General features: G+C 42.2%; 1 protein-coding gene across 1 annotated transcript; it reads left to right on the forward strand.

Moving 5' to 3' along the window:
• The first annotated feature begins 579 nt into the window (after window positions 1–579).
• Window positions 580–24,971, forward strand: ptges (prostaglandin E synthase). Its single transcript, XM_059993667.1, has 3 exons — window positions 580–799; window positions 6,000–6,082; window positions 24,432–24,971. Exons 1-3 carry the CDS (start codon window positions 695–697, stop codon window positions 24,679–24,681), a joined length of 438 nt encoding a protein of 145 aa, XP_059849650.1. The 5' UTR covers window positions 580–694; the 3' UTR covers window positions 24,682–24,971.
• The last annotated feature ends 2,063 nt before the right edge of the window (window positions 24,972–27,034 follow it).

Raw genomic sequence — 27,034 nt, forward strand, 5'->3', positions numbered from 1 at the left:
CCTTATATTCCTTCTTCCCCTCTCCTGCCTATCCCCTCCCTGCTTCCCCTCCCTGATCTTTCCTCTGATTGGGCCCCTGCCGCCTCCTTCTTTAGTCCTGACGAAGGGTCTCGACCCGAAACGCTGACTGCTCCTTTCAACGGATGCTGCCCGACCTGCGGAGTTCATCCAGCTTGTTAGTTCGTCTTGATTTCACCACAGCATCTGCAGTGTACGTTGTTTACACCTCTGTCAAATCACCTCTCGTGTTCCTTAGCTCCAGAGAGAAAACCCTTAGATCTCTGTCTTTCCTTACAACCAGGAATAGTTTGAATCCAGTTTATTATTATTCATGCAGATTTTTATTGATCAGAACAGCAGCTTGAGTCTAGATGAAGGGTCTCGACCTGTCCATTTCCCTGCACCGAAGCTCCCTGACCACTGTGTTCCTCCACCTTCTTGGAGGAACCAGCGGCACAGAAGTTGGGATCTGGAGCAACAAGTTGGTTGCGCCAGGATGAACTTCCTCGGACAAAGCCCAACGATCGGCAGCAGAGTCGGGGAGGTGGAGCTTAAACCCGTCAGCCTCCCAGTTCAACGGAATTGTCGTCGCTGTTAACGAAGCGATGCTAACGGCAAGTGCGCAGGCCCTGGTTACAGAGTCGGCGTGAGCACCTCCGTGCACACAGGGTGTCGCTCAGTCTCTGGCGAAGTTATGGACCGTACTGTGTTCTCGTGGTTTACCTTCTACGGCACCCTTCTCATCTTGAAGATGTACTCTGTGGCTATCATCACCGGGCAATTGCGTCTCCGCCGGAAGGTGAGAATTGTGACATTAGAGAGAACACCTAACTTTGCCCGCCTTTCGACCAGGAGTATTAGTCTCTTTTTAAAAAAAACGTAATAGGTGTCGATGTGTTTGTAGCATAATGCTATGTACTGCCGAAATAGAATAAACATTTTAAACTTCGATAAGTTTGTTGCTGTGCCTCCACCTGATTATTTTGATTTAATTCATTATTTCCATTTTATAAGTTTCGTGCACCAATATGGGTAAATGTGAGTAGACTGTCCGTACTTAGCAGGAACGAGTCGATGTGCCTCGTAGTAAAGAACCCAGGGAGATCCCCGTTTCTGGCCACACTTTCCTATGCGCTCCAATAGAGCACTCAGGAAAGTATTGGCGCCCAGAAATCTGGTAGCAAAGATGAAAATAGACTTTACTGCTGGAGACTTTAGGTTTGTTGAGTCAGTTATGTTCACGCTCGTAATCACGGCCCTATATGTGGGGGGAAAGTTACAGATTTGAAAGGGGATCTCTGCCAAAGTAAACTTAGAAGTAAATGCCTATTTACTGGTTAATGAGGGCACTGACTATATAGAACCACGTTTTACTGGACTTGGGGCGGGGGGGGGGGGGGGTGCGGAGGGTTGAAAGTTAGCCATGTAATTTTTAGTTTTACCCGTGTAAACTTTTGGCCACAGATCCTTTAAGTTACCCGCTTCACTCTGTCCCTGACCATAAATGGGCTTTCACCGCGGATCACTAAGTGTAATCCTTATTTATCTCGGGACACTTTTTTAGTGGTTCCATACACGACTTAAAAAGCAACAGTGAAAAATGCAGAAGGAATTTGGACGGGAAGAAGCATTCTTTTCCTGAATCTACTTTGCCAGTAAATGCAACTTATGTCGATGTGTATCACAACACCAGTCATTCATTATGGCTGATTTTGATTCTTTTATAAACCAAAAGGGGCCACAGAAGCAGAGAGCAGTTCAATTTATCATTCGCCTATTTATTCGTACCATCCTCTCTGGGAAAGACAAAAACTCTCAACTGTCACACTATATACTTTGATATTACAGTGTAGACCATTAAGACATAGGAACAGAATTAGACCACTCAGCCCATTGTGTCTGTTCTGCCATTCCATCGTAGCTAATTTAACCCATCTCCTGCCTTACCTCTGTAACTTTTAACACCTATACTAATCAACAACCTATCAACCTTCGCTTTCAGTATATCAAATTTCTTGATTTCTACAGCAATCTGTTCCAATGAATTCCACAGATTCACCTGCTGTTCAGGAGTGGTGTGTATTTTTATACATGCAGATAGATTACAAGAGGCACAAATCATGACTAGATGGTTTTCTTCTCTGCTTTGCCTCATACAATGGTACAAAACACAGAATTCAGCCAGCGCACATTTCTTTGAAACTGCCAAGTTTTTTTTAATATGTTTAGTGGTTGTAAGAATCTAGAATAATGGGACTGGCTCAAAGACCAGATGGAAAAGCTGCACCTTGTCAAGTTACAAAATGTAGTGTTTTTAAATATAAAATGGTAAAGCACAATTCTTCAAAGTTAAAAAATGATTTCATATTCAGCTGAAGAATGAGACTCCTGGATAGATTTGCCACTGAGGAGGTTTGATGAAGGGTAGGGAGCTAACAGAAGAGGTTTAAAGGGTAAGTTCCAAACTGAGGTCAGGGCAAATGAAGGAGCGGTTGTCAGCACTAGAACTGGTGACACCAGAGTGGTCAGATATGAAGGAATGTGGTTCTTGGGAGGGTGTAGAGCTGGGTTCAATGGGAAGAGGTCAGAAAATTGAGAGGTTAAATAAGAAGCATTTAAGGTTTGCTGTTGGAGCAAGAAAAATTTTTATTACACGTTGGAGTCTAGTAGGACTGTGCAGTGGTATATTAAATAATGCTGCTGACTTAACAAATCCAGTTGTTCTGTGCCCTCTCACATCTCAATGAACAGTGAGCTGGACAATTATCCCTCACAGTAAATTTCCCCTCCTGTAGAAAAGTGTTAGGATCTGGGTGTTAGTTGAGGCATTGGAAGGCAGGGAGAGAAAAGAACGTTGAATTTAAATGACTACTTGATACTTGGCATAGACCCAGTTGTGGGCTGCAGGCCTTTTATGACTGTACAGGATAGGATTGTGGAAATATGGAAAAACTGAAAAATAAGACGTCAATTCTTGAGATTAAGTTAGATAAATTTCTGAAGAAGAGTAATATGGGAGACACATGGAATTGATTATGGTTAACAGAAATGTTATTTAGATTCTTAGAGTAATATTGTGTGGGTGAGCTGGAGTTTAAACTTGGATTTTCTCAAAGGGTTTTTGAGAAGATGCTGCATTCATGTGATTGCAGAAAATAAAAGATCATGGTGCGGTGGTATTGTAGGCCTGGATAGAATAAGTTAATTGAATACAATAGGATGGAGATTATATTTTAGTTTAGGATAACATCAGGTGTGATCAGGTCTGCATTATCAGTCCAGGTTAGGGAAAGATGTCAGTGCAGGGAAGGTCGCTCCCTAAATTACTGGATGATTACCTGGAAAGGGTGGGCTGTTTTGTGAAGAGCGATGAACTGTCCCAGTGGTTACCAACCTGGGGTCCACTGACCCCTCGGTTAATGGTAGGGGTCCATGTCTTAAAAAAGTTGCCATCCCTGATCTAAACCTTTATTTGCTGGAATTTTAAAGAGTAAGAAAGGACGTGGTTGAAACTGGCAAGATCCCAAAGGTTCTTCATGGTCTTTTTTTTTACTTCAATGGGTTCTATTGGGTTTCTTTGTTTTGTGGTCGCCTGTAAGGAGACAAATCTGAAGATTGTATACAGTGTATATACTTTGAACTTTGATAAGGTGGATAAATGAGGATGTTTCCTTTGTGAGAAAGTTCCAAACTTGATCACTGTTTTATACATAAGGCCATTTAAACCAGCCAAGACAGCTTTCTGAGACTGGGGATTTTTAGAACTCCTCTTCCTTCAAGGGCACTGTAAGCAAAGTTTGTGAATGTTTTTAAGGCAGAGGTAGATAGATACTCTGTAAGCAAAGGTACAAAGTTATAAGGGAAAGACAAATGCAGAATTGGGGTTGCCATCAGATTAACTGTAGATAATGGAGTAGGCTTGAGAGGCTGAATGGCCTAATTTGATTGGTCCAGATAGTTTTCTCTTAGATCATAGAACATTACAGTACAGGCCCTTCAGCCCATGATATTGTGCTGACCTTTTAACCTACTCAAAGATCAAGTTAACACTTCCCTCCAATATAACTATGCTTCTGTCATCCATGTGCCTATCTAAGAGTTTATTAAATGCCCCTAATGTATCTGCCTCCACCACCACTCCTGGCAGGGCATTTCACGCACCCACCACTCTCTGCTTGGGGAATTAAGATTACCTCTGACAACCACACCCCTCCCCCATGCCTTCTTCGAATCATCTTAAAATGATTATTACCTACTGTACCTGGTGCTACCTTGCTGAGACCCATTGTAAAATGAGACACCTCTTCGTGGAGTACCCCTGCAATATCTGCCACAAGTGGGATTTCATGGTGGCCAATCACTTCAATCCCCATTCCTGTTCCGACGTGTCGATCCATGCCTCCTCTGCCAAGAGGAGCCTATGCTCAGGGTGGAGGGGAAACACCTTGTATTCCATTTATGTACCCTCCAGCCTGATGGCATGAGTATCGATCTCATCTTCCGGTGAACAAATAATTTCACCCCCCCCCCCCCATTCCTCACTTTGACTTTTCCTCCTCCTCACCTACCTGTTACTTCCCCTGGGTCCCCTCCTTCTTTCCTTTCTCCTATTGTCCACTCTCCTCTCCTATCAAATTCCTTCCTTCCCTTGGCCTGGCTTCATCCACCACCTTCCAGTCAGGCTCCTTCCCCTCTCTTCCCCCCCCCCACCCAACTGCTTAATTCAGGCATCTCCCTCCCCCTTCCCTCTCAGTCCTGAAGAAGGGTCTCGGCCCGAAACCTTGACTGTTTACTCTTTTCCATAGATGCTGCCTGACCTGCTGAGTTCCTCCAGTATTTTGAGTGTGGTGCTTTGGATTTCCAGCAACTGCAGATTTTCTTGAGTTTAAAAAGTATTAGCCACTTCCAGCTCAGAATACATCTCTGGCTGACTACTCAATCTAAGCCTTTTATCATCTTGTACAGCTCTATCGTCATCTCTGATCCTCCTTCACTCCAAAGATAGAAGCGCTTGCTCCTCATTAGACATGCTCTGGGCAACACTGAAATAGCATATAGGCTGAGTTTTTCAATAGTCTGCTGGCTGAGTACCTGCCTGATTAGAGTATTATTCCTTGATCTTACAGACTGATTGAGTGATCCAGTCTGATGGATTTTTGCCCCCGTAATTTCAATAGGCAAAAATGCTGCCTCTCAAGTCACTGGCTACAGTTGAATCTGGAACTACAGAGCAGAAAAGTGATGATGACACACACACGATGCTGGAGGAACTCAGCAGGTCAGGCAGCATCTATGGCTCAGGTGGCACGGTTAGCAGAATGCTTTAGCAGCGACCCAGGTTCAATTCCCACTGCTGCCTGCAAGGAGTTGGTACGTTCTGCCCGTGACCGCGTGGGCTTCCTCCCACAGTCCAAAGATGTGTCAACTGGTAAGTTAATTGGTGATTGTAAACAGTCCCGTGATTAGGCTAGGATTAAATTGGAGGATTGCGGGGCAGCTCAGCTCAAAGGGCCAGATGGACCTACTCCATACTGTACATCAATAAATAACTAGTCAAACAGTCCAAGACCCTTCTTCAGGACTGGAAAGGAAGGGAGAGTGCCAGAGTTAAAAAGTGGGGGATAGAGGAAGGAAGATAGCTCGAAGGTGATAGTTGCAGACAAGGTCCCAGGAAGGATATGTGGCAGTGGCTGAAACATCAACAGTTTATTCATTTCCATAGATGCTGCCTTGTCTGCTGAGGTCCTCCAGCATTTTCTATGTGTTGCTGTGGATTTCCAGCGTCTGCAGACTTTCTAGTGAAAGTGATAATGAAGTGGGCTGTTGATGTGGATACATTACAAACGCTTAAATCTGGGCAGTGTGGATTGTCTACAATTACAATCTCCCTACTGTGAAACAACGTGCCAGAAATCATGTTGAAACAATGATTTCTTATTTTGTTCTCAGTTTTAACCTCAAAGTCACTCACCAATGTTAACCTCCACGCCTCTCCCCAGGCCTTTGCCAACCCAGAAGATGCACTGAAACATGGCGGTTTGGATTTTCATCGAACTGATCCTGATGTTGAACGGGCCCGAAGGTATGGTTTCCCAAAGCTGAATTATAGAATGCATCAGAAAAGCTGCTGGGGCTGGAAAGATTAATTCTCTTTTTTTTAAAATATAAGCTGGCAACGTTCATCTGGACCTGCTTTTTTCCCCATAGTCCTACAGTTTTCTCCCTCTATCTTTTGAAAGTGAAGTTTAAATCTGTCTCCACTGCCATCCCAGGAATTTCATTCCAGTTCACGACTCAAGGAGCAGGAAAGAAACCGCTTGTATTGCTCTTGGCTCTTATTCACATTACACAGGAAGCTTTTAGATTCAGTACAGATTAGGAGGGGAAATAACAAGTCTTTTATTTGTCCATCACATAGTTCTTCATCTGTGTACTAATTAATGGAAAATTATTGTGAAGGAAGAATGGTGCAATTATTTTTCTTGTACATTCCACCTAAATGTAAAACTTGGCTAAAGTATTGTCATACTTGGTAGTAAATCTTTATTTTATTCGAATGGCTCTAGTGATAAGTCTGGAATGTACTTTCAAAATACTTTTCTACACATACACTCAGTGGCCACTTTACTAAGTACCTCCTCTACCTAATAAAGTGGCCACTGGGTATATGTTCACAGTTTTTTGTTCCTGTAGCCTATCCACTTCAAGTTGTGTTCAGAGATGCTCTTCTGCGTACTGTTGCTTTCCTGTCAACTTAAACCAGCCTGGCCATTCTCCTCTAACCTCTCTCTTTATCAAGGCTTTTCATCCACAGAACTGCTTCTCACTGGATGTTTTATGTTTTGTTCTTGCATCATTCGCTGCAAAACTCGAGAATGTGAAAATCCCAGGAGGTTAGTGAGACATTCAAACCACCCGTCTGGCACCAACAAACATTCCCCGGCCTAAGTCACTTGGATCACATTTCTTCCCCATTCTGATCTTTGATCTGAACAACAATTGAACCTCTTGACCGTGTCTGCATGTATTGACTTGCTGCCACATGATTGGTTGATTAGATATTTGCATTAATGAGAAGGTCTTCCTGCAGGAGTACCCAATAACATGAACGTTGACTTCTCTAACTTCCGCTAATGCCCCTCCTCCCCTTCTTACCCCATCCCTGATATATTTAGTTTTTTTCCCCCTCCCTTTATTTTCCTCTCTCTGCCCATCACTCTGCCTGTTCTCCATCTCCCTCTGGTGCTCCCCTCCCCCTTTCCCTAGGCCTCCCATCCCATGATCCTTTCCCTTCTCTAGCTCTGTATCCCTTTTGCCAATCACCTTTCTGGCTCTCAGCTTCACCCCACCCCCTCCTGTCTTCTCTTATCATTTTGCATTTCCCCCTCCCCCTCCTACTTTAAAATCTCTTACTATCTTTCCTTTCAGTTAGTCCTGACAAAGGGTCTCGGCCCAAAACGTCGACAGCACTTTTCCCTATAGATGCTGCCTGGCCTGCTGCGTTCCACCAGCATTTTGTGTGTGTCTGCTCTTTTGCTTCCTTTTATTTATATTTTCACAAAGTAATTATTTGATTCTCATTTAAGCAATATCCTTTTGTATACCTTAATTTGCCCCTTTGATAAAGCTGCCATAATTAACATACATTTCTGATTCATTCCCCTCCCCCATCTTATTTGATTATAATTACACATCAGAGGCAGAGGCTGGATTGTCTTAGGAGTATGTTTAGACCTTGGTGGATCACACGAGGTGACGTTGTTAAACCTTACTTCTAATTATTACCCATTACCCGATGCAAGAACACACAGTACTATGGAAGATAAAGCAACAGCTTTTTTTATGAGTAGCTCAGTACTAGGGAGAACCTTCCTTCAGCACTCTCTTGGAGTCTGCATTGGGGTCTCCAATTACTTGTACAAGCATGGCTCTTTTATACACATGTAGTTGCGTACACTTGTTAAGCAATTGTGCAATTTCCTCTTTACTTGCCCAGCAACAGCAACATAAGGTACTTATAAGGTAATTGATCATTTAGCGCATAGGTGTCAAACTCAAGGCCCGCGGGCCATATCCGGCCCGGTGTACAATTATAACCGGCCCGCGAGATCATTTTAGATAGATCTATTATTTTAATTATTAATGACCCGGCGATATGAAGCCTATGATTGTAAGTTAATGCCAATCATAAAAATAATGCTTGCTCAGCCGTCTTCTTCATAAGAAACGGAATTTGTGAAGTGAAACACTTTGTAGTTATAGCAGAGACTGAGACACATGAGAACAGGCTGAAAAAACGGAGGCAATGAAAGCTGCGTTTGCACGTGCCCGACTGATCCGGCCCACATGAAGCTGCATTTTGCCCAATCCAGCCCGTGACCTAAAATGAGTTTGACACCCCTGATTTAGCAAATCATCATTCTAAGAACCTGCTTAGCATGGACAATTTCTGTTTACTTCTGTGTTAAGACATTGTCTCATCAGGCTGTTCTTTATTTAAACCTTGGTCTAGCAATTTTGAGAACAATGTCTGATGTTCAGAAAACAGTGTATAATTAACACCACATCTTCTGGTGTGTCAGCATCATTGAAATTACTCTTTAACCCCTATAATTTCTTCAACTTTCAAAGATTTCAAAGTGTGCATTTTTTGACATCTTCAGTGACACTGAGACTCTGATTGATCTAATCAGTCATGGATGGTGTCACTGACTAAAGATGGCTAGCAGGAATCACAGAGGGATCTTGATCAGCTCGGTAAGTGGGCTAAGAATGAGGGTGGAGGATGTCATTGAAACCTATCCAATATTTAAAGGCCTAGATAGAGTAAACATGGAGAGGGTGTTGGGGAGGAGGGTTAGTTGAGGACTAGGAGGACTTCCCTTTAGAATAGAGGCAGGGAGGAATTTCTCTAGCCGGAGTGTGGTGAATCTGTAGAATTAGCACAAGTTGCGTGAAGGAGGTAGGGGAATGAGGTTGAGAGGGATAATAAATCATCCATGTTGGAATGGTGGTGCAGAATCCATGGGCCAATTGACCTAATTGTGTTCCTGTGTTTTATGGAATGGCAAGTTGTTGCATTTTGGGAAGACAAATGAGGGTAGGACTTTGACAACGAACAGTAAAGTCTGGGGAGTGTTGTAGAACAGAGAAACCAAGGGAAACGAGTGCATGGCTCCCTGACAGTGGTGTACCGAGTAGACAGGATGGTGTAGAAGGTTTTTGGCACTCTAGTCTTCATCAGATGGTGCATTGCAGATAGGATTTGGGATGAGGGACAGAGAAAGGGTGAATGCACATAGTATTTTTCCCAGAATAGAACTGGCAAAGAGCATTTGGGTTTAAGGTGAGAGGGGAAATAGTTAAAATGGATCAGAGGGGAAACTTTGTGCACAGGGACCAGCATATATGGAGCAAGTTGCCAGAAGGTGTGGATAAGGTGACAGCATTTTTGATAAGTGCATAGATTAATAGATAGGGCAAAATGTGGGGAAATGAAACTAGCTTGGGTGGGCAACTTGGTCAGCACAGATGTGTTACGACTGAAGGCTTTTCTTGTGCTGTATTATTTTGTGATTTGTGGTGCTGTATGACTTAAACAGCAATCATCCAATACTGAGCATGTCATGTGTCTGATGCCCTACTCTTTCCCAGCTGTTGGGGCCACCGTTTTGAGAGGTATGGTGCACTCACCATGAGGTCATTAATTTGAGAGTTATGGAGCAGCCCAAGCAAATATTTGCAGTTTGTAGATGACACCACTGGACCACTGGCATATTAGTATCGTTGGAATATATGTTTAGGGTGAAAATGAAACCATTTAAGCAGTTGCTTTGACTTAGGTGGTGGTGAGTTTAATGTTAACCAGACAAATGAAAAATGTTTCATCACACTCCTGATTTGGACCTTATGGACAGGGAGAATAGCTTTAAGCTGCTAGAAAATTAAGTGCTAGCACTGAAGAAAAACTCTCCCCAGTATTTCCAAGATGCCTTCTGTATTATCTAAACATCCTTTTTTGAATTACATGATAGTCAAATGGTTCAATTCAGTATCAGGGAATGTATACAGCCTGAAATTCTTACTCTTCACAGATATCCATGAAACAAAAAAAAAATCCATAGAATGAACGATAGATATATCAAAGCCCTGAGGCTCCCTTCCCCCTTTCTCTCATTGCACAAGCAGCAGAAGTGCCCTCCCCCACCCCCCGTGCCAGCAGAAGCGACAACAACACCAGACCCTTTTCACTCACTTGTTGAATGCAATTGCTTCTGTTCCCAGCATTCCTCTTTCTGCACTCTTCAACATTCAGCTCTTTCTGTGCTGTTCTGCAATATATCACTTTTTCTTGAAACAATTACTTTATGTGCAAGATATAAAGAGAATTAGTCCAAGTTTCTCACTCTAACCAGTCTCTCATGTTTTTTTATTGGATTTTTTTAGCTTAATAGTTAGTCCCTTATGTTCAACACCAGCACTTCCCCAGTCCCGTCCAATGAAATCATTTAAGACTTATGGAGACTGTCATGTAATCCCTCCACCCATTTCTTTCAAGAGATGGGTCTTGGCCTTTTTGGTCTTCCTTGATAATTATAGCCACTTGCGTCTGGTATTTTGAAGATCTTTGCACCTTTTTCAGCATCTCTACCTTCATTTTTTGCAACATGGAAGCAAGATTACACAATGCTACAAATATGCTCTAACCAAGGTTATCAGCAAGTTAACCAGTCTCTGAGGTAGAAATTCATTCAACGTTGTATGAGTTAAATGTGCAAGATAATAATTTACAAAATGTTTTAATTCCATCCCGGATGTGGAATTCCAGTTGCATTACTGAGTTATGAGCTTAGTGAAGGTGAATGACGTTTCTCAGTTTTATTCCTCTAGAGGTGAAGTGCCTTTAAGATTGAGACTTTTCCTCGTGGCAAAATGATTTATGATATTTCCTTTTACTGAGTCCATTCTTGACCCCATTTGACTCAGGTTCAAGCCATTAAAGCTGTGACTCACATTACAGGATAAATATTACTAACTCTCTCTCTATGTCTCAATGCTGAATTACAGCAGAGCAATAGGATTCAACGATGTTGGGAAAGAACTGCTTATGGCTGCAGTTCTTTAGCTACTTTAACACAAAACTGAGATGGCAACAAACATTTGGTTATTGCGCTGAGGTCCAACAGAAATTCAAAGCCAACTTTTCTGTTGGGTAAGTGCAGGGATCTGTTGAAAATTTCAAAGTAAATTTATCATGCAAGTTCTTATGTCACCATATACAACCCTGAGATTTGTTTTCTTGCAGGCATACTCAGTAAATCCAATAATCGTAATAGAATCAATAAAAGGCCATACCCAATAGAGCAGATAACCAGCGTGCAATAGACAACAAACTGCGCAAATGCAAAAGAGATTAAAAAAAGAAATAGTAACAGTGAATAAATAAGCAATAAATATAAAGAATATGAGGTGAAGAGGCCTTGAAAATGAGTCCATAGGTTACTGGAGCAGTTCAGTGATAGGCAAGAGAAGATGAGTGTAGATACCCCTCTGTTTCAGAGCCTGATGGTTGAGGGGTATTAACTGTTCTTGAACCTGATGGTGTGGGTCCTGAGGCTCTTGTACCACCTTCCCGATGGCAGCAGTGATAAGAGAACATGACCTGGGTCGTGGGGGTTTCCTGATGATGGATGACAATGATGGTTTCCTGCGACAACACTCTGTGTAGATGTACTCAATGTTTTGGGAGAGCTTTTCCCATTTTGGACTGAGCCATATCCATTACTTTTTGTAGGATTTTCCGTTCAAGGCCATTGGTGTTTCCAAACCAGGCTGTGACACAGCTAGTCAATATACTCCCCGTTGCACATCTGTAGAAGTACGTCAAAGTTTTACATATCTTGCCGAATTTTCACAAACTTCTAATGAAGTAGGCACGGATCTGTGGTGAAAAAGGCACAACAGCGCCTCTTTCACCGCAGACATTTGAAGAAGTTTGGTATGGGCCCCCAAGAACTTTCTACAGGGGCACAATTGAGAGCACTTTTGTTTCAGCCAACATCTGTGATGTCATCAACAAACATTAAATATGGAGCTATACTTAGCCTCACGGTCATAAGTATAAAGTGAGTAGGGTAGGGGTAGTAAGCACACATCCTTGAGATCCACCTGTGCAGATAGAGATTGTGTAGGAGACATTGTTGTCAATCTGAACTGACGGGATCTGCATTTGAGGAAATTGAGTATCTAATTGCACAAGGAGGTATTGAGGCCAAGGTCTTGAAGCTTATCGATTAATTTTGAGGGGATGAGAGTATTGAATGCCAAGCTATAGTCAATGAAGAGCATCCTGATGTATGCATCTTTGCTCTCCAGATGTTCCAGGGTTGAGTGAACAGCCAATGAAATGACATCTGCTGAGGACCTGTTGCTCCGGTAGGCACATTGGAGGGGATCTAAGTCACATCTTGGGCAGGAATTTAAGTTTCATCACCAACCTCTCAAAACACTTCATCACCATGGATGTACTGTTGTTGCTACTGGATGATAGTCACTGGGGCAGGTGGCCAAGTTCTTTCTAGGCATTAGTATAAGTGAAGCCTACTTGAAGCGGGTGGGTATCTCAGACTGCCAAAGCGGGAGGTTAATAATATTGGTGAACACTTCAGCCAGTTAATCAGCACAGGTTTTTAATACTTGGCCAGGTACCCCATCTGGGCCGGATGCTTTTTGTGGGTTCAGCCTCCTGAAGGATGCTCTCGTGTCAGCTTCAGAGACTGAAATGATGGGGTCTTCGGGGGCTGTGGGGGTCCGTGATGGTTTCTCCAGGCTTTGATGGTCAAAGCGAGCAAAGAGATCATCTGGAAGCAAAGCCAATTTTTCATTAGTATAATGAAAATATAATATGTAGAAAGTAACAAAAGAAGCAAAGCAGCATCGAGAGAATAACTGAATCAGCAACAGCAATGAGCAATAGCAGGCTTTCAGTCTCTCCCTACTATGCTGTGTTATGATTAAAAGGTTACAGTGGACTGTGCTTCTATTTTACTTTTGTTTTAGGTTTAAGTAAGGTATATTAAAAAATCAGCATTGCAGACTTGTTCTGTTGTTAGATTTTCATCAGCGGTGTCATCTTGTAAGGTGCAAAAGCGATCAGCTTCGCACACTTGTTCTGGTGCTACATTTTCGTGATCAGCAGACGCTTTAAAAAGATAATGCTGTGCCTTTTCTTAAATTTCTGCAAACACCCTGCTGAATATTAACAACTACCTTCAACTTTCAACTCATCTTGATAGGTCTTTGTTTGTAACACAATTAGCACACTGTTAAGCGACATATGTTCACTCCATTGCTGATGATACATGGTTGAGATCTTCATTTTTTCACTTTCCACAGTGTGTTCCTATTTTTCATTATCTTTTGTTCATTACATTTGTGAGGTCACTTCTCATTACTGTCTGCGATGTAAAGATCTACGCATCGCCTGGGTATCTTCCCTGCATATTGTTTAATTTTCCATTTGAGAATTGTGTCAGCACTCAAAAAAAAATTGGATTTCAGCTGATTTTGGATTTTGGAATTTTGGATAAGGGGTGCTCAACCTGTAGTTGTATTTATGACACGTGACACGTTCCTCTGTTAATAAGGTTCAAGGATAATGAAAGACTGATTGCAAAGCAAATGGGGTGTTATATAGATAGAGGAAGAATTAGAAGGAAGATTGTATTGAGAACAGGAATATGAGCCAATGAGTATTTTGAACTCTTAAAAACTTTTAGCAAGTGTATTGGCATGATTAACTTATTATTTAATTATTTATGGTTTTATATTGCTATATTTCTTTACTATTCTTGGGTTGGTGCGGCTGTAACGAAACCCAATCTCCCTCGGGATCAATAAAGTATGCCTGTCTGTCTGTCTATTCCATCTGTAGGGGTCAGAGCCCACAATTCGTTGTCCCCACACTGGATTGTAAGAATCCCAGTTGAAATCGTTTTCTCATTTTCTGGGATGGTGAAGAGTGGTCCCTGTTACTTGGGATGAAAAGGGTAGTTGGTGGGAAGTTGCTGACTGGAGGGTCGGCTATACCAAAATCTGATTTTTGTCTTTGAGTTTGCAGTGCATAATTGCTGAGAGTGTATTTTTGGCCTTTGGAATGTGGAACCATCTATTGGAAATGCTATTCTAGAGTAGAAAGTCTGGTCTGTCCAAATTTATTTAACAGACGTGATTTTTTTTTTGGTTCTGGTTACATGGCTGTGAACTGTGATACCTTGTTTGCATGGAGACTGGAACAATTCACAGCACTTGGTACACAGTCAATCCATGGCTTGAAAATAACTTCTTTGCTTTTCCATTCTCCCTTTGCAGAAATATACCCTGGTTCTTCAGCAAATAAGGTATTGCTTTACTAAAGAATTAACTGACTTGCAGCACATTTCTCGAACAGTTGAGGGAACATTCTTTTTTCCTGCCCTTTATCACTCCCATTCCTGCGAGTAATTTGCGTTGTATTTTCTGGCACAATGCATTGACTGAAGTTAATAAACTATGAAGGTTTGAAATGTAAACAAGAGTGAACTGCTCTGTGATTAGTGGTATTCTGCAGGATGTCTGCTGTTTGTGAAATGTGTAAATATTGCTGGCGATACAAAGTTTGACGTGTAGAAGATCGCCAAAGGGGACAGTGGGATATGGATCAATTGCAGATGTGAGTGGAGAAATGACAGATCAAGTTTAATCTGGTCAAGTGTGAGGTATTCCACTGTATCCATAAGACACGGGTGTAATTAGGCCATTCGGTCTGTCGAGTCTGCTCCTATCACTATCCCTCTCAAACTTCATTCTCCAGCCTTCTCCCTGTAACCTTTGTTAGGTTTTTGATTAGTAAGGCCATCAATCTCCACTTTAAGCATACCCAATGTTTTGGCCTCCACTGCCATCTGTGGTGATGAATTCTACAGTTTCACCACCCTCTGCCTAAAGAAATTCCTCCTCTGTTCTAAAGGGATTGTTGTAATGTGAGTATTATTAAAAGTAAGTTAATACTAATCGGGAAGCTGTTGGTAGCAAGAGGCGGGATCCGGGGTTGGCGGGGTCTTTACTTCCACTCTTTTTACTCCCAGTATGCATTGTATATCGTTCCTCCACCCAGGCCGCATGAGGTACTGGGAAGCTTCTGTATTGTAAATATCATTTGCCGTCCCAGATAAAGATGCTCTTTTGGCCATCAGGTTGTTGAGTGGTCTTTTTGTAAAGTAGAAGTTACCACAGGGATAAACTTCCATCCAGCGGTTGTGCCCTCTGGTGCTAGACTCCCTCGTGATAGGAAACATCCTCTCCACATCCACTTATCTAGGCCTTTCAATTTTTGATGAGTTTCAATGAGATTCCTACCCCTCACGCCCTTTCTTCTAAACTTCAGTGAGCACAGAGCCCTCAAACACTCCTTACAAGTTAACTCTTTCATTCCCGGGATCATTCTCATGAACTTCATCTGGACCCCTTGAGAAATCAAATGTATCAGTGTTAACATACAGAGGGACCTTGGGGCAGAAGTCATTGGGTCCCTGAAAATGGCCACACAAGTCAATAAGATGGTGACGAAGGTATATGGAGTGCTTGTGTTTATTAGTTGAGACACTGAGTCAAGAGTGAGGAAGTTACGTTGTAGCTTCATATAACACTGGTTAGGATGCACCTGTACTATTGCCTTCAATTCTAGTCTCCCAATTATAGGAGAACTTTTGGAAGGGTGTAGTAGAGATTCACCAAGATGCTGAATGGATTAGAGGGCATGTGGTATAAGTAGAGGTTGGACAAACCAGGGCTGTGGTTTGGAGTGGCAGAGACTGAGTGATGACCTGACAGAAGTTCCTAAAATTATGAATGGCATGGTTAGAGTATATAGCCAATATCTTTTTCCCGAAGTTGAACTATCTCAAACTAGAGGACATTTATTGAAGGTGGGGGACGGGAAGTTCAAAGTGAATGCATGAGGCAAGTGCTTTTTTTTAGAGATGGCTATGTGGGATGCACTGCTAGGGTGCTGATGAAGGCACATATGATAGAGGTGTTCAAGAGGATCTTGGGCACATGCCTAAGACCATAAAATATAGGAGCTGAATTAGGCCATTTGGTCCATGAAGTCTGCTCACTGTTTCATCACGGCTGATCCATTTTCCCTCTCGGCCCCAGACTCCTGCCTTCTCCCCATATCCCTTCACGCCCTGACTAATCAAGAATCTATCAACCTCTGCCTTTTATATACCCTACGATTTGGCCTCCAGAGCTGCCACAGCAATGAATTCCACAGACTCACCACTCTCTGGCTAAAGAAATTTCTTGTCTAAAAGGTCGCCCCTCTATTTTGAGGCTGAGCTCTCTGGTCTTAGACTCGCCCACGATAGGAAACATCTTCTCCATGCCTACTCTATCAAGGCCTTTGAACATTCGATAGGATTCAATAAGGTCACCCCTCATTCTTCTGAATTCCAGTGAATACAGGCCCAGAGCCATCAAACGACAAGCCTTTCAATCTGGAATGACTTTTGTGAACGTCCTTTGAACCCCTTCCAATGTCAGCACAAGAAAGGTGCTCATAACACTCCAAGTAAGACCTCACCAGTGCCTTATAACACCACAACATTACAGACTTTTGTTTTCCTTGCATATGCAGAGAACTGAGGGATATAGACCATAAGCAGACTACAGGGGTGAGTGTCATTAACTTGGTTTGGCACAACATCACAGGCTAAGCAATCTGTTCTGTGACCTATGTTCTAGTTGGGGACACAAGACAGCAGAAGCTGGAATCTGGTGCAACAATCTGCTGGATGAACTTGGTGTGTTAAGCAGCATCTGTCTACAATCCTTTGTCAGAGGGTCATGCTGCTTACCTCTTTTTAGAAACATAGAAAATAGGTGCAGGAGTAGGCCATTCGGCCCTTCGAGCCTGCACCGCCATTCAGTATGATCATGGCTGATCATCCAACTCAGAACCCTGTACCTGCTTTCTCTCCATACCCCCGATCCCTTTAGCCACAAGGGCCACATCTAACATTTTCCTCTTGTAGATGCTCTGCTGAAAGCTGAGAGGGTGGAAACAGGAAACTATTTGCAAATTTCCATTAGCTTTCTGAACCTTTAAACTCCCAAAGCTTCTGATAATAAAACTGTTTTGACAAATGGTAACTTTGGCAACAGTGGATAGGGAGCTTTTGGAAGAAGAGGAGGAAGAGTTGGAGAAGGACCCTTGGCTTCCACAAGCCTGTTTTGTTGACCTCCGCTTTCCTGTTCTAACTCTTGACAAAATATGACAAAACTCTTGTCATATGCTTTTGTGATATCATTCTGGAGGAACATTGTCTCATTTTTTAACTGCATTGCAGTTGTGGTTTCTAAATGACAATAAACTGAATCTGAATATCTATCCCAAGTATACTTGTCTCCTCACAGCTCTCTGAGGTAAAGAATTCCATAAACTCTCCACTCCAGAAAAAATTCTTTTCATCTCTGCCATTGGGCAACCGTTAACTCTTTGAGTTTGCTCCCCAGTTCAAGGTTCTCACCTGCAGGCATCAACCCCAACAGAATTCCCCATGGAATTTTGTATAAACTGAAGTGTACAGGCCGCAACTAAGAACTTTAGGAGTGTTGATTACAAGGGGAAAGGAAAAGTTTTGGCAACAGGAAGATCTCACTGAGCATGGATGAGGCAGTCCAATATGGAGAGGTGTGAGGGAACGTAGATGAGAGCAAATGTGGTCAAGAAATAGACAATGAAAAGCAGGATTGTAGGAAGTGGATGAACGCCAGTCCCCGAGTGGCTGGCTGATCGATAAGGCATGTATGTACACTGAAGGGCTGCCTGGTAGTGGAGAGATTAGTGTAATGCTTTACAGCACCAAAGATGGGCGTTCAATTCCCACTGCTGTTTGTATGTTCACCCCCGTGACTGCCCAAGTTTTCCCCCACGGGCTCCAGTTTCTTTCCAAATTCTAAAGATGTCTAGGTTAGTGAGTTGTAGGCATGCTTTGTTGGCACTGGAAGCTTCGTGACTCTTGTGGGCTGACACCCAGCACATCCTTGGCCTGTGATGGTCGTTGATATAAATGATGTATTTTATTGTATGTTTCCGTGTACATGGACAAATAAAGCTAATCTTAAAAAAAAAGGAATCTTCATCATAAATGGACTTATACTTTTTTAGTGGACTCTGCATTGAATACAGCAGCACCATTGTCATAATGGGTATAAGTAAAAGTTAACAGGACCATAGCTTGAGGTTTCATGTACAATTTAGCTCATCTTACTGCTGGAAGAATGGTGAAAGCATTACAGAGGTTGTGGAATGAATTTAGGAGGATGTTACCCGGGCAGGAACTATGAAATACTGCTTCAGGGCTGGTAAAAAAAATTGTTGTCACATACCATATAGGATTACCACTTAATTCTGTAAACCCTATCTGTAATAAAAAGATACATTATGATATCATTACTGTCAAGTGAAGCAGCAAATGATTTTTTTTACAACCCTAGAGAAGTGAAATGTTTTCATAGGAAGCATCTTGGCACCAGATAGATGCTGTGAGAACAAGTGATGTTGAATGATGGGTTTTGAATTCCTTGTTGATCTGGTACAGGGTGTTTGGATAGTAAGCAGTTGGGACAGAGACATTGGCTTCATTCTGCTAATACTTTTTTTCTGTCATTTGTTTGTGAGCATTGGATATTCAGTAATATCCAGTAATAATACCAATAATAACAGTAAATATGGTATGTAGATTACTGCTTTCATGAACATCCATTGTTCTCAATGATGAACCTGGTCAAGCTGAATTATAGGAGTAGATTTATTGAGGACAGCAATACTTCATACATAACTCTCAAAACAGCCAATACAAGCTAGATGGAAAATACTTGACATCGTTGATGTAGCAGCAAAAGTGTCATTGGGAGTAAAGTATGTTTATTTTCCTTTCCTCGATCTATTGTGAATATGCTCCAAATCTTATAACTTCACATTTGCATTTTTTGTGTTGTATTTGAGGTATAGTGACAATACTAAGAATAACAATTTTGAAATTGCCATTTAAAAAGATTGTTAATTTTTGAGGAGGCTTTCTAAACTGCTTCATTTATTTCAAACTGCCTCAGTTATTTTTTAAATTCATATTAAATCAGTGATTATGTCAATTAGCAACAGGACTTTCATTAACGTCCATAATTATTGCTACTAATTTACTGAGCAGTGATAATATCTGCTGAAAATTACCATTGCACACGAGAATTTTTTAGAAGATGATTGCCAATTAAGACACACTTATTTTAAACAGAAAGTACACCACCCCTTAGGCTGTGGTGGTTTCAGTTTCAATGTGGTATACAAAACTGCTGCATCAATGAGAATCTTTTACCCTTGGTAAGTAGGGGCATAGATTTGCTCAATGATAGGATTAAAGAGTTCAGAAGCAATTTGACTCAGCAGGTGGGGAAGTCTGTTATTGCTGCAGGATGAGGTTTAAACGAGAGTTGTGGGGGTGGGGGTGGGGACCAAAGCGCTAGAACAGTTAGTGGAGAAGTTGAGAAGGCAGTTGTTGGTGAGACCTCAGACAATGTCAGGAATCAAAAGGTTGAGCATGGTGTAGCTAGTGTCCTGTGCTGTGTGCGCAGGAAGTATCATGGTAAAGAAGAATTTCAATGCAAGTGATTTTGTAGCCATTAGTGAGTTGCAGGAGGGAAAGGACTGGCAGCTCAGTACCCCAGGGTTCTGTTGTTTTAGACATGACAGAGCAGGAGGGGTTAAAGGAAGAGAGGTGGCATTATTAGGAAAAATGTCACAGTAGTGCTCTGTTACGACAGTCTGAAGAACTTGAGTTGTGAGGCGAAATGGTTGGAACTGAGAAATAAGAAAGGGATGAACATGTTAGTCGGGCTATATTACAGACCATCCAACAGTCCTAGGGATTTAGAGGGACAAATTTGTAAAGAGATCACAGACAGTTGCAAGAAATATGAAGTTGTTATAGTAGGCGATTTTAACTTTCCACATATTGACTGGGAATCCCATGCCGTTAAAGGACAAGGTGGGATAGAGTTTGTCAAATATGTTCTAGAAAGTTTCCTTCATTAGTTTATCGAAGTCATAATGGAAGTGCGTGCGATACTGGATTTGCGTTTAGGAAATGAGACCGGGCAGGTGACTGAAGCTTGTAATGGAACACTTTGCGTCCAGTGACCACAATGCCATTAGTTTCGAGTAAATATTCAAAAAGACAGGTTTGCTCGTGGGTTGAGGTTCTAAATTGGAGGCCAATTTTGATGGTATCAGAAATGATCTGGCAAGTGTGGATTGGGACAGGCTGTTTTCTAGCAAAGGTGTACTTGGAAAATGGGAGGCCTTTAAAAAACAAAATTTTGAACAAAAGCTTGTATGCATCTGTCAAGTCAAGTCGCTTTTTATTGTCATTTTGACCATAAACTGCTGGTACAGTACACAGTAAAAATGAAACAATGTTCCTCCAGGACCCTGGTGCTACATGAAATAACACAAAACTACTCTCGACTATGTGAGACAACTCAAGGCTACACTAGACTATGAAAAACAACATAAAAACTGCACTAGACCACAGACCTACATAAAGTGCTCAAAATAGTGCAGGGCAGAACAATAATTAATTAATTAATAATAAACAAGACAATAGGCACAGTAGAGGACAAATTTCAATATAATAAATGATGTAGATGACAGTCTAGACTCTGTGTATTGAGGAGTCTGATGACTTGGGGGAAGTAACTGTTGCACAGTCAGGTCGTGACAGCCCGAATGCTTCGGTACCTTTTGCCAGATGGCAGGAGGGAGAAGAGTTGTATGAGGGGTGTGTGGGGTCTTTGATAATACTGTTAGCTTTGCAGGGGCAGTGTGTAGTGTAAATGTCTGTAATAGCAAGAAGAGAGACCCCGATGATCTTCTCAGCTAACTTCACTATCCACTGCAGGGTCTTGCGATCCAAGATGGTGCAATTTCCAAACCAGGCAGTGATGCAGCTGCTCAGGATGCTCTCAATACATCCTTTGAAGAATGTTGTGAGGATGGGGGGTGGGAGATTGTCTTTTCTCAGCCTTTGCTGAAAGTAGAGACGCTGCTGGGCTTTCTTGGCTATGAAGCTGGTGTTGAGGGACCAGGTGAGATTCTCCGCCAGGTGAACACCAAGAAATTTGGTGCTCGTAACAATCTCAATGGACGAACCGTCGATGTTCAGTGGTGAGTGGTCGCTCTGTGCCCTCTTGAAGTCAACAACCATCTCTTTTGTTTTGTTCACATTCAGAGACAGGTTGTTGGCTCTGCACCAGTCCATTAGCCGCTGCACCTCCTCTCTGTAAGCTGACTCATCATTCTTGCTGATGAGACCCACCACGGTCGTGTCATCAGCGAACTTGATGTGGTTTGAGCTGTGTGTTGCTGCACGGTCGTGGGTCAGCAGAGTGAACAGCACACAGCCCTGGGGGGGGGGGCCATGCTCAGTGTGATGGTGTTGGAGATGCTGCTCCAGATCCGGACTGACTGAGGTCTCCCAGTCAGGAAGTCTAGGATCCAGTTGCAGAGGGAGGTGTTCAGACCCAGTAGGCTCAGCTTTCCAATCAGTTTCTGAGGGATGATTGTGTTGAATGCTGAACTGAAGGCTATGAACAGCATCCGAACGTATGTGTCTTTTTTGTCCAGGTGGGTGAGGGTCAGGTGGAGGTCAGAATAAAAGGTAAAGGTAATAAGTGTAGGGAAGACATTCTTTTGGGAGTGGTTGGAGTTGGTTGTCACACACCCAGAAATCAAATGCTTTTCTTAACTATGGGTGTGACCGATACAATTTAGATGCTGCCAAATGAATACTGTATCGTCCTGCCTGTTAAACATGAAGGAAACTCAGATCGTAGAAGTAATGATTAATCAAATGGAATGTCTGTACTGGGCATTCAGTCATGTTCAGCTTTTGTCAGGCCTCATTATGCATCTAAATAGCTTTACGCTGTAGGGTTAATTTGTTCTTTCAGCCAGTGTGGCTTGCTTAGAGATCTTGGATAACAATCCAGGCCACTTTCCTCCAGGCATGAATGTGTGGATATTGTAACAAGGACAGATGACAGAAAATGGGAATTAGGGAAGTAATGGGAAATAGTAATATGTGGACCAGAGGTTTCCCAACATTTTGACTGGAAGCCATTCTTGTTATCACATGGTAGTGCATTCTGCGACTGTCTGATAACCAGGCCTCATCAGGGTATCAGAGGTGGAGAGGGTCAGCAACTTAAATTCTTCAGTATTATCATTCCAGAGGACCTGTCCTGGGTCCAGTCCATAAGTTAAACTACAAAGAAAGCACAGCAGCATCTCTACTTCCATAGAAGATTCGGCATGACATCTAAAACTTTGACAAACTTGTATAAATTTATGGTGGAGAGTCTATTGACTGGTTGTGATGCCTTTGAATGGAAAATCCTACAGAAAGTAGTGGATATAGCCCAGTCCATCACTGGTCAAGCTCTCCCCACCATCGAGCGCATCTACACAGAATATTGTCACAGGAAAGCAGTGTCCATCATCGGGGACGCCCATGCTCTCATCTCACTACTGCAATCAGGAAGAAAGTACAGGAGCCTTAGGTCCTACACCACCAGGTTCAGGAACAGTTATTTCTCCTCAACCAACAGACTCTTGAATCAGAGGGGATAACTTCGTATAACTTTGCTCATCCCAACACTGAATTTTTTTTCCATAATCCGTGTACTTACTTTCAAGGACTCTTCACCTCGTATTCTTGATATTTATTTATTTATCTGTCTGTCTGTCTGCCCGTTTATTATTTCTCTCTCTTTTTTTCTTTTGCGTTTGCACAGTTTGTTGAATTTTACACACTGATGCAGTTTTCCATTGATTCTATTATGGTTATCGGATTTACTAAGTACGCCTGCGAGAAAGTGAATCTCAGTTGTACATGGTGATAATAGACTTATTTTGAACTTTGATGCCTTCAGAACTGCTGAAAGGAGTTGGGGATTCCAGAGGTCTGGTGGAAATCCCATGCCTGGGGCAACCAGTGTGTTAAAAATACTTGTATTTGTTATTTTTTTCGTGAACTTTCAAGCTAAATAACCTCTTGTAGCTACCGAGATAGGGTTGTGAAGAAGGCATGCATGTCTTTTTTAGTTAAGGAACCAAGTTCAAGAGTCAGGATGTTGTCTGAACTAGGCAGCATGTGCTCTAAGGAGAGGTTGGACAAACTTGGATGTTTTCTCTGGAGTGACAGGAGCTGAGGGGATATCTGATGGAGATTTATAAGATTAGCCGAAGCATAAATAGACAGAATATCTTTTTTTCCATGTTTGAAATGTTTAATACCACAGGGCATGTATTTAAGATGGAGGGGTACATTTAAATGTGTGGAGCTAGTTTTTTTTAATAAAAATTGTGGGTGCTTTGGGGTAGTGGGGTAGAGATAGATCCCTATCAAAGGAGGCGTAAGGTGCTCTTCCCCTCCGTTAGCCTGCAGGTTACCCTTGGGCAAGGTGTAGCACCTGCTTTGCCCCCCCCTCCCACCCCCGATCAGGGTCTTGTGAAGCCAAGGGAGCAGAAGGTGGATGGTTGTATGGTGCATATCACAAGTCCTGGTTATGCGACCACTGACGCCAGGCAGACAATCTCTGAAGAGTATCGATAATACCTGGGGTCACCTATCTTGTAAAGACACTGCCCAGAGAGGCAGTGGCAAGTCACTTCTGTAGAAAAAGTTGCCAAGAACAGTCATGGTCCTGGAAAGACCACGGTTGCTTACATCATACAACCCAGCACATAATGAACGGATGGGTGGGAGCTTTGATTGCACTTTATGGGATGGTGGAGGCATTACGATACAGGTGTTCAAGAGACTTTTATGCACATGAGTGTGCAGGAAATGGAAGGATATATACATTGTGTCAGCAGCAGGGATTTTATTTACTTGGGCATTTGATTGCTAAGATAATTAGCTCTGCACATTGTGGGCTGAGGGGTCTGTTCCTGAGCCATGTTTGATTATTAAAGCCTTACAGACCCTGTAAGATTTGTAGGAACCCTCACCACTGAGCTCCCATAGCAATGGGTTTCATGTACTCCATTGCTGGGAATTTCTGGTCAATAAGAGATGTAAAGGGCAAAACTTCTAGTACATGCTCTCCTAGAAAATGAGGGAATTGGTTTCAAATCTGAAAGTGTTGAATAAACCTCGTTTCTGGATTGATTTTACCTGACTCTGTTCATTGTCTATTAATGAAAGGCCTCAGAGTATGAAATATCCCAAAAACAGAAAAATTCTAAAGGTAATTTTTTTTTAATGAAGCCAGCCATTTTCTGGTGCATTGAATGAATGGCAATTAATTTTATTTTCCTTCTCCAACAGAACGCATCGCAATGATATGGAAAACATCTTCCCTTTCTTGTTCCTTGGTGCTGTCTACTCGCTGATGGAGCCCAACCTCTATGTTGCCCACATCCATTTTCTGGTCTTCTTCACGGCTCGTGTGGTCCATAGCATTGCCTACCTGTGTGCTTTGAAAGCTCCAACCCGTTCACTAGCTTATACCATTGGACAGATTCCCTGCGTATCCATTGCTCTGCAGATACTTGTCAACATCGTGGCACATTTGTAGACCCAGCCTAAAGACATTGCAGCCCATTGGTTGACCCAACCTGAAGACAGTACCATTGGGCATATTATTGCTAGAGATCGATTGGAACCAAGACTGGAAAAGCATATAATTATGATGCTGCTTGCACTTTATAGACTTGGGTGCAGTTATGCTGCAAAGTTTTGCTTCAGTATATATGCAAAGATGTTAAAGTGAAATACTGCTTTACTTGACCATGTTTATCTGCGAGATTGCCAACAACTGCTACAAAAGTAAAAAATCATTCGCAAACTATTTAAAGTTTGTTTTCTTCCAATAAGTAATTGATTTGTGGCCATCCATTCGAACCTGTGCATCACGTCCAAGTTGCAGGTGGAATGATGCCAGCATACCCTCCTGACATATTGCTCTCTGGACTGAGAGGGGTATTTTTCCTCAAGGTTGAATAGTGTTTATCTTGTGTCTCAGTGCAGCAGGGGTGGGAAGTATGAAACAAAGGCAGGAAACACAGGCTGCAAGTGTCTGCAAGTCAGGCAGCAGCATTGCAGGGGTAGCAATTGCTTTGATAGGGGGAGGAAGAGAGAAATGCACAGAGTCCTTATCCTGATGGTGTAGACCTGGGCTTGAATGGAAGAAAATAAGAACTGTGAGCTCCCAAAGTGCTGCGGTCACCAATCTAACTTCCAGTCGAGAAAAATTACGGCTAATAACAATTCTTTGTCTGTAGGTTTTCTATTGAAATTCTGTTCTTTACTTATTTCTCCATTTCCATACCACATTAGTGAGGTAATGTTAATTTTGATATTAAAGTGTGGAACATTATCCTTTGGGACTTAGCTGAAATGTCCAGCAACAGATGTTTATTCTATTGTTATTAGATTTTTCTGTTGTTAGATGTTGCACAATATCCTCCAACATTCTGGCTTGCATGGTGGTGCGGAGGGGTTCAATGCTTCTGCTGGAGCAAGTGCAGGGAAGAGGAGGGGGAAGGTGGTTGTTTTACCTGCTGCTTGTGCAGGTGGGGGGGCTTTGGTGTTCTAACATTTTCTGCCATTCTTTGGGGTTTTTCCCTGTTTCGTGGATGTCTGCGAAGAGTAAGGAGTTCAGGTTCTGTATGCTATACATTCTGTGAATTGTACCATTACTGATATGAGGGGAACTGGCCTACACATTCCTTTGTGACACCCAGACTGCTGCAGGAACCCAACAGTCAGGCAGCATCTATCCAGAGGAATCAACAGTCGATTTTTCGGACCAGACCAGTTCTGATGAAGGGTCACAGCCCAAAACGTTGGCTGTTAATTCCCCTTCATAACTGCTGTATGATCTGCTGAGCTCCTCCAGTACTTTGTGCATTGCTCTGTATTTCCTGCATTCGAAGAATCTCTTGTCTATACATTCCTTTCTTCCCCCCACCTTCTGTTTTAAATAATAGATTACATTTGCGACGTCTTGGTCTAGCTCTGCTCTGGTGACTAGAGAGGTTTGAAAGATGACCACTTGTCTTAGTGTTTTGCAATATTATCAGGCTAAGTGGACCCGTCAACCATTAACTCCATTAATTACCTTAATTAATATCACCAACATATTTCGTAAAATAAGTTAACTTAGCAGCATCGGTGCAATGTAATACATGATAATATAGGGAAAAATAATAAAGCAATCAATTACATTAAGTTTATATGTATGTTAAATAGTTAAATTAAAAATAGTGCAAAAACAGCAAAAAAAGTGAGGCAGTGCCTCACTTCATGGGTTCAATGCCCATTTAGAAACCAGACAGCAGAGGAGAAGAAGCTGTTTCTGAGTGTGTGCCTTCAGGTTACTGTACCTCTTTCCTGACGGTAAAGGGAAGAGGCCATGTCCTGGGAGGTTATGATCCTTAATAATGGACTCTGCCTTTGTGAGGCACTGCTCCTTGTATTATTTTCCACATTAATACCGATATCCTTATGTTCCTGTCTATCTCTAGACAATTAGTTTTGTAACAATTCTGGAGGCTGTGTACATAGCTAAAATATATTTGCACGTTCTACCATTTTGTTCCCAGTTGTAATTTCACCATTTCTGATTGTCAGGACCAACCTGTACTTTCACCAACACAAGACATTCTGCAGACGCCTGGAAATCCAACATAACACACACAAAATGCTAGAGGAACTCAGCAGGTCAGGCAGCATCTATGGAGAGGAATAAAGAGTCAATGTTTCAAGCTGAGACATTTATTCCTGATGAAGGGTCTCAACCAGAAATGTGAACTCTTTTTATTTCTCTCCATTGATGCTGCCTGACCTGCTGAGTTCCTCCAGCATTTTGTATGTGTTACTCCATATTTTCACTAACCTTTTTGCTCTTCACTTGTTTACTTGAGTAG

Source organism: Hypanus sabinus, chromosome 18 (genome assembly GCF_030144855.1).
Source record: "Hypanus sabinus isolate sHypSab1 chromosome 18, sHypSab1.hap1, whole genome shotgun sequence".
Taxonomy (NCBI): Eukaryota; Metazoa; Chordata; class Chondrichthyes; order Myliobatiformes; family Dasyatidae; genus Hypanus; species Hypanus sabinus.

What these genes read in the sequence shown, in the direction of transcription:
- ptges (XM_059993667.1), top strand. Translation starts at nt 695, where the DNA reads ATGGACCGTACTGTGTTCTCGTGGTTTACCTTCTACGGCACCCTTCTC. An exon ending in AATTGCGTCTCCGCCGGAAG is followed by an intron (nt 800 to 5,999) that starts GTGAGAATTGTG and finishes GCCTCTCCCCAG; the next exon opens with GCCTTTGCCAACCCAGAAGA. An exon ending in GATGTTGAACGGGCCCGAAG is followed by an intron (nt 6,083 to 24,431) that starts GTATGGTTTCCC and finishes CTTCTCCAACAG; the next exon opens with AACGCATCGCAATGATATGG.